Raw genomic sequence first — 8,746 nt, 5'->3', positions numbered from 1 at the left:
CAGAAATCAATCACATTTTAACAGATATTCACATAGAAAACAGCTGTTTTAAATTCTAATTTTACACATTTTACTGTTCTTTTGATCAAATAAATGCAGCCTTGGTGAGTAGAAATGTCTTCTGCGTGTGTATTCCAGAGGCTTGTATAATTTCAGTCGGTGTTTTGTGAATCTGATGTGTGATTTAGAGTCGTGTGTGATAATCACACACACTCATTGTGACAAAGCAGCTGTCGCAAACACTCATCCTTACAAATGCCCCTGACGGCTCCAACTGAGAGAGCGCTTTAATCGCATACGCAGATGCGCAGACGCATGCTGTCCTGCAGACACGTCCTCAGATCACCGTCTCTGCTGCGGCTTTACAGGAGGAACACGTGCATCTGACAGCTGCTGCTGCGTCTGCGCATCCATCGCACCATCCACAGATATACAAGGACAATTTAAGCCCCTTTAAAGATTAAGAGCATTAATATGTTTTGCATTGTAACATGATTGACATGACAGTTGGACAACACATGGAGATGTGTGCCCAGTGTTACTTTAGTATCATTTACATAAATATTTTTATTTATATTTTAAATAGGGTTTTATTTGTATAGTTTCAGTTTTAGTAACTTTGTCATGTGCTTTTGTCATTTGTATTAGTTTTTGGTACTATTTTAAGAATTTGTATTTATTTGATTTCAGTTTTACTTTCAATTCATCTCTGTTTAGTAATGTTTTCATTTTTGATTATCTTACTTATTTATTAATAATATTTAAAATATTTTTTTTTTTTATGTTTTCAACTTTTTTTTTTTTTTAAGTTGACAGAAATGTTTAGTTTGAGTGTTACTAATGTGAGTTTTAATGTTGTTTTTCTGTCCTGTTTGTCTCTGTGAAGCTGGATCTTCTCCATGTTCTCTGACGGTGAAGACGAACACGCTGAGCAGCAGCATCCCAAACACGTATTACCCAGGTAACCACACACTCCACACGCGTGTCCGTCCGCCAGAAACACGCTTGGACTCATTTATCACAATCTGAAAACCTCTGAGCTCAGTCTACAAACTGCAAAACTCATGCTCTTCCTCAGTGTTTTCATCTTGTTGTTCATTATAAAGACTCCTAAATTTACTAGAGTAGCAAAATGACACCAGATAAGAAGTCTTGTTTTTTTTTTTTTTTTTAGGATTTTATCAAAATGAAGCGAGTTTATGATTTAAACAAGAACAAATATTTGCAAATGTAGTCAGAAAAGAAACATAATTTCCCTTTAGTTTTTTTCTGATATTACGTGCAATATTTAGTAGTAATGGTAGCAGTAGTATTAAATGACTTGTAATAAAATCTAAATATAAAATTTCAAAAGTTTGGGATCAGTGAGACTTGTAATGTTTTTAATAAAGTCTCTTCTGCTCATCAAGGCTGCATTTATTTGATTAAAAATACTGAAAAACTGTAAAATTGCAAAATGTTATTACAATATAAAATGTTTTTTTTATTTTAATATACTTTAAAATATAATTGATTCATGTGATGCAAAGCTGGTTTTTCAGCTGTTACTGAAGTCTTAAGTGTCACGCGATCCTTCAGAAATCATTCTAATATGCTGATTTATTATTAGAATTATCAATGTTGGAAACAATATTTTTTGGAACCTGTGATTCTTTTTTCAGGATTCTTTGATGAATAACAAGTTAAAAAAAACAGCATTTATTTAAAATATAAATCTTTTCTAACAATGTAAATCTATGCTGTCACTTTTTAAAAATAAATTTAACATATCCTTGGTGGATAAAAGTTTTTTTTTTTTTCTTGGAAAGAAAAACTTTTTTTCTTAGAAAACCTTTCTATTTTACATGCTGTTCTTTTTAACCTTTATTGATCAAAGAATCCTGAAAAAAAGTATCACAGGTTACAAAAAATAATTAAGAAGCACAACTGTTTTTAACATTGATAATAAATCAGCATATTAGAACGATTTCTGAAGAATCGTATCAAAAGAATACTTTATATTTTAAACTATATTCATATATAAAACAGTTATTTTAAATTGAAATAATATTTCACAATATTACAGTTTTTTTCCGTATTTTTGATTAAATAAATACAGCCTTGATGAGCATAAGAAACGTTAAAAAAACATTAAAAATATTACTGATCCCAAACTTTTGAGCGGCAGTGTATCTATTAATAAAGTGAAATAATATATTAGTAATTTAATAAAAATTTTAATAGATTAATATTATTATTTAAAAACAATAATAATGAATGTAACTTAATTAAAATGCTAAACAATACAAAAAAAATAATTAATTAATTTGCTCTTGACAGCTATAGCTTCTGATTGTTTCAAAGTTTTTGTATGAAAAGGTTTAAACAAGCTTCTTTATCATAGGTGTAGTAGAAATACTGTTTATGACCTCCATGGCGCTCCACTATGACTTTAAATAACTGAGTGCATCAATGAATAATAATAACTGAAATGCTGAAGGAAATATCTTGAATATCTTGCTTAATTTGAGTTTGAAAAGAGTGCTTTGAGATCTGCTGTAATACGTGACGGTCAAACCTGTTCCTTCCGACAGACTGATGATTTGTGTGTTTCTCTTCTCTCTGTGTTTCTATGTTTCTGCTGTTTCAACCTCCTCCAGACCCGTTTGTTCCCACCGCGATCTTAGGTAAGCTGCGTTTGTGTTTCTCCACATCATGTTTGTTTGATTTGGGTTGTTTTACAGCTTCTCATCTGCACACCCGTTCGTCCGTCTGTCTGTCTGTCGCTTCTCTTCCTTTGGCTTCACTCCATCCCATCCGCATCGCGCCTCGTGCCGGTGATGTCACTTCCTGTCTGACATCTCATTTGCATGGACAGACATGTGGACTGGATGTGGAGGAGTGGATGGATGATGCTGTAGCTGCACATTCAACACACATGAGCAGTGATGATAGTGAATCTGTCCCCTGAATTCAAGCAAATTACATCTTTGAAGTTGGAAAAAATCGGAAAAAAGCATCCAAAATTGAATTAAATAAACCATTATAGAAGGTGATTTATTTATTTATTTATTTATTCATAATAGTAATGTATACATACATTTAAAATATTTATTTAAGCTTAATTCATTCCATTTAAAATTTAATTAAAATTTAAATAATTTAACAATTTAAATATTAAGTGAACTATTATAATACATGTTATTATTAATTATTATTTTAACTTAAATACAGGAGTAAAATAATGCATTAATAATTTAATAATGCATATTTTAATAATTTTTTGTTTTAATAGTTTTAATCATAATATCAGTTTTAAATTAGTTCAATTTACAATAATTTATAAATAATTCAAATTAATCATTTTAAGTGAAGTATTAAGTGATGTTAAGTATTTTATTAATATTAAAAAAATGTATTAATAAAGTAAAATAATGCAGTAATAATTTAATAACAGATGTTATTTTAATAAAGTAATAATAAATTAAATTTTAATTCATTCAGTTTAAAATATAATTTAATTTAAAGTAATATAAAATAACTTATAATAATGGTCTATGAATTAATTATAATTTATAATTTAATAATAAATATTGTTTGATAATACAATAATTAAAAAATTAAAATAAATGTAACTAAATTAAAATGTTAAACAAAATGCATAATCCAGAAGTCTTTTTTTTTTTTTTTTTAATGAAAGCAGTTTCTGTGAACACCAGGATACTGATATGGAAGCCAGTTTCCGCCACTGAATTAAAAACAAAAAGGTAGTTGCAACTTTTTGTCACACAATTTTTACTTTTTTTTCTCAGAATTGTGAAATATAAACTCGCAATTGCAAGTTATAAAGTTTTGCAAGAGACAAAGACTTTTTTTCTCAGAAATGTGAGTTTATATCTTGAAATTCTTTCTCAGAATTCGCAATTCTGACTGAATTGTGAGATGTTATATAAATTATATAAAATATTATATAAATTGGATTTTATAACTCACAATTGCAATTTTATATCTCACAATTCTGTGAAAAAAATCTTTTCTCCTCTTTTCTCACAATTCTTTTTTTCTTGCAATTGCGACTTTGTATCACACAATTGCAAGTTATAACGTTAGAATTGCGAGATATAAAGTCACAATAGTCTTTTTCATTTTTATTCAGTGGCAGAAACAGGCTTCCATATACTAATGAGGAAAGCAGCATTAAAAACAAAGTTCAGCAGTTTTAGGGTTTATTAAACTAGGTCTGATGATGATGGTGTTGCATTAGAACTAAAGAATTGCTAAAATGATCAATGCAATGAATGTAAACATAAATGTGAATGCATCGCTCTGCGGCTCTTCAGGTCCGTGTGGTTCGGCTGATGCGGTGTGTACTGTGTAAATGCAGAGACAGTTTTACCGGTGTCGATTTGCCCCTGGGGATGTTTTTTGTAGTTTTCGGAGAAGGACGGCCGGATCAGCGTTTTCGTCTCGTTCTCTACATCCACTCCAGTGTTTCTTTGCTTCTCTGCTATTCTCTCTAATGTTTCTCCTGCCTTTAGCGGCTCTTTCTGACCTACTTGTTTTTCTTTTTCTTATTTTGTGGCTGTTTATTGGTTTATTCTATGATAAAATGGAATAATAAAGCAGGTTTTGTCTCATTTTCGCGGCACCTCTACCCCCGATTTATCTAAAGCGCTCCGTACCCCAGAGTCGGCCCTCGCGAGGCCTGAGAATTTAATTGAAACATAATGTGATGAAAAATAAGAGCTCAGAGCGCCGTATTAAATATGAATGACTCTCGGCTAACGGCACGTGTAAACGATCGCTCGAGCGGGAACAGGTTTACATTACACAATAAAACGGGGGGAAAACAGGAAAGCTTCACCTCAGGCACACGAGGGTTTATGGAGCAGCGAAGATGATGATGATGTTCAACACGAGCAGAAGCACAATCAGCTCAGCTGCTGCTTCAGCACTTCTCAACCGCTTATGCCTAAGGATGTAGATTTGACTCTGGACATCAAGTGTTTATTGTGCAAAAGTCTTCAAATCAAGCACTGCTATTTATTTATGTACTTGTTACATTTATAATATTTGTCTATTTTTACCATTTTTTTATAATTATTTTTGTTATATTTTTGTTTATTTAGATTTTTTTAATTTTAATTATTATTTTAGTTGATCATTTAATAAATTTTTTCCATGTTTATTATAGTTTTAATTCATAGCTTATTTCACTATTTATTATTATTTAAATGTATAATTTAATGTATTTATTATATTTTGTTTTAGAATGTTTTAATATTATTTAGACATTTTTCTTTTGTGATAATGATTTATTCATTTGCTATATTTTAATGTAGAATTATATTTTTGTATTAAAATTTTTTATATATAATATTTATTTGTTTTTGTTTATTTATGAGCATTTTCGTTTATAATTTATTTCATTTAATATATTTTAGTTTTTATATTTTTAATATTTGACTTTATTAATTTATTTTTTTACATTTATAAATTAATACATTTATTATTTTTCTGTTTTTACAAGTTATAACAATACTAGTATTTTTTTTTTTTTTGCAGTTACTTATTTTATTATATTTTTTAATTATTTTAATTTTAAATTCTAATGAAATGCATAAATGTCTGCACAAAACACATTGAGTTCTGTACCGTTCGTGTTTCTCCTCATTGAAGCTGTATTTTTGTTGATCATTTTTGAGGATGAGGTCATGTAGTTTGACAGATGACGAGTCTGATTGGCCCCCGCGTGACCTTTGACCTCCTCAGCACACTCGATCAGCCGTGTGAGGCCGCTGCTCTGTAGATCTCCATGAAGCGATTGCAATGTTCATCTGACCAGTTTTATTTGCATTTCTTCTTTTGTTTTGAAACTCATTTTTCTCCTTCATTGTGATTTGAGTCCCATAACACCCGGATCCCCGAACGCCCTGCGACTGATCAGAGCTCTGCTAGTTCTCTTTGGTGTAATTGTTGCTTATACCCTGTCTCCTCTCTCTTTTTCTCTCTTCTCTCTGGCTGTCTCTCGCTCTCTCTGTCTCTCTCTTCTCTCGTTTAACCTCTAATGTATCTGCTTAAAAAGTCCCCATTAATGGTAAGTTCATCAGCGTGACAGAGATTGTGTGTTTCACTAGAGTCACGCCCTCCTCCCTCCATTGGCGCGTTACAGCATCACTCATCCACCGCATCCTCATTATCATCATCATCCTCCTCCCGTGTGCGTCTACATCGTGTTTCTGCTCTCTTTGCTATGGCTTGTTGTGCTTTGGAACATGTGGCTTTGAACATCCGTCATCACACGTCCGATCATCTGCTCATGCTTTGCTGTTGATTGACAGCACCCACGCCTCATGGCAGATCTCAGATCAGGGCGAAACAGGCACACAGACCAATTCTAGCCATGTTTCTTTGAAGTTATAGAGGAAGAATCACGTGATATTTCACAAAGGAATGAACGAGCGGGGCAGTCAATCGATCCCTCCCTCCACATCCACTCATCCACCCTTCCTGCAACGTCGTGTCATGACCATCCATCGCCAATGAATGGGAAACCAATCAAGCGCTTTCTTTTACACTGATTAATTAACTGGAAAAATACAGGCAATTAAGGCAAAGACACTACAGGTGGAACATTGCACTGGTCAAGTTTGAAAAACATGTCTTCATTCAGAATAGTGAAAAGAAAACATCCAAAATGCACATTTAAGTGTTTATTTTAATGCACTTATTCAATTCCAATATATCTTTAAACATTTTTATCTCCACTTTAGCAGCACTTACATACACCAAAACTTAGAGGTTTATTCCTCTCTATATTCTGAAGGTTTTTACTTAGGGGGTTGTTCATATATCATTCACAATTGATTTATACGTCATTTTACTTCTAAAAACATAGTAAAAATGCTATTTTTTTTAGGCAATGAGTTTTATCTCCACTTTAGCAGCACTTACATACACCAAAACTTAGAGGCTTATTGCTCTCTATTTTCTGAAGGTTTTTACTGAGGGGTTTATTCATATATCATTTACACTGATTTTTACAACATTTTAATCCTAAAAATATAGTAAAAATGATATTTTTTAAGGCAATGAGTTTTATCTCCACTTCACCAGCACTTACATTCACCAAAACTTACAGTTTTATTCCTCTCTATATTCTGAAGGTTTTTACTTAGGGGTTTGTTCATATATCATTCACATGGATTTATATAACGTTTTAAACCTAAAAACCTGGTAAAAACGCATATTTTTATAAAACCAGTCAGTTTGTTTCTCCACTTCAATAGGACTTACATACACCAAAACTTAGAGGTTTATTCCTCTCTATCTTCTGAGGGTTTTTACTAAGGGGTTTGTTCATATATCATTCAGAACTGATTTATACGTCATTTTACTCCTAAAAGCATAGTAAAAATGCTAATTTTTTGAAGGCAATGAGTTTTATTTTCACTTCACCAGCACTTACATTCACCAAAACTTACAGTTTTATTCCTCTCAATATTCTGAGGGTTTTTACTGAAGGGTTTGTTCATATATCATTCAAAACTGATTTATACGTCATTTTACTCCTAAAAACCTAGTAAAAATGCAAATTTTTTGAAGGCAATGAGTTTTATTTTCACTTCACCAGCACTTACATTCACCAAAACTTACAGTTTTATTCCTCTCTATATTCTGAAGGTTTTTACTTAGGGGTTTGTTCATATATCATTCACATGGATTTATATAACGTTTTAAACCTAAAAACCTGGTAAAAACGCATATTTTTATAAAACCAGTCAGTTTGTTTCTCCACTTCAATAGGACTTACATACACCAAAACTTAGAGGTTTATTCCTCTCTATCTTCTGAGGGTTTTTACTAAGGGGTTTGTTCATATATCATTCAGAACTGATTTATACGTCATTTTACTCCTAAAAGCATAGTAAAAATGCTAATTTTTTGAAGGCAATGAGTTTTATTTTCACTTCACCAGCACTTACATTCACCAAAACTTACAGTTTTATTCCTCTCAATATTCTGAGGGTTTTTACTGAAGGGTTTGTTCATATATCATTCAAAACTGATTTATACGTCATTTTACTCCTAAAAACCTAGTAAAAATGCAAATTTTTTGAAGGCAATGAGTTTTATTTTCACTTCACCAGCACTTACATTCACCAAAACTTACAGTTTTATTCCTCTCTATATTCTGAAGGTTTTTACTGAGGGGTTTGTTCATATATCATTCACTTGGATTTATATAACATTTTAAACCTAAAAACCTGGTAAAAACGCATATTTTTATAAAACCAGTCAGTTTGTTTCTCCACTTCAGTAGGACTTACATACACCAAAACCTACAGTTTTATTCCTCTCTATATTCTGAAGGTTTTTACTGAGGGGTTTGTTCATATTTCATTCACACTGATTTTTACAACATTTTAATTCTAAAAACATGGTAAAAACGCATATTTTTATAAAGCCAGTCAGTTTGTTTCTCCACTTCAGTATCATTTACATACACCAAAACTTAAGAGTTTTATTTCTCTCTATATTCTGAGGGTTTTTACTGAGGGGTTTGTTTATTATATCATTCATAACTGATTTATATGTCATTTTACTCCTAAAAACATAGTAAAAATGCTCATTTCTGAAGGCAATGCATTTCATCTTCACTTCAGCAGCACTTACATAGACCAAAACTTACAGTTTTATTCCTATTTAGACAATTCTTCATATATCATTCACACTGATTTATACAAAAATTTATTTCTAAAAAACA

General features: G+C 31.4%; 1 protein-coding gene across 1 annotated transcript in view; it reads left to right on the top strand.

The window, feature by feature from the left end:
- LOC141343773 (receptor-type tyrosine-protein phosphatase mu-like) overlaps positions 1 to 8,746 on the top strand; it is a 107,517-nt gene that overhangs the window by 89,847 nt on the left and 8,924 nt on the right. The window contains exons 14-15 of the mRNA XM_073848416.1: positions 887 to 961; positions 2,640 to 2,666. Coding sequence (XP_073704517.1) covers positions 887 to 961; positions 2,640 to 2,666 — 102 coding nt within the window. The remainder of the gene's footprint in view (positions 1 to 886; positions 962 to 2,639; positions 2,667 to 8,746) is intronic.

The sequence above is a fragment of the Garra rufa genome, chromosome 10, assembly GCF_049309525.1.
Source record: "Garra rufa chromosome 10, GarRuf1.0, whole genome shotgun sequence".
NCBI lineage: Eukaryota > Metazoa > Chordata > Actinopteri > Cypriniformes > Cyprinidae > Garra > Garra rufa.
Note: the sequence above shows the minus strand (reverse complement) of the source record. Positions and strands in the feature narration are given on the sequence as shown.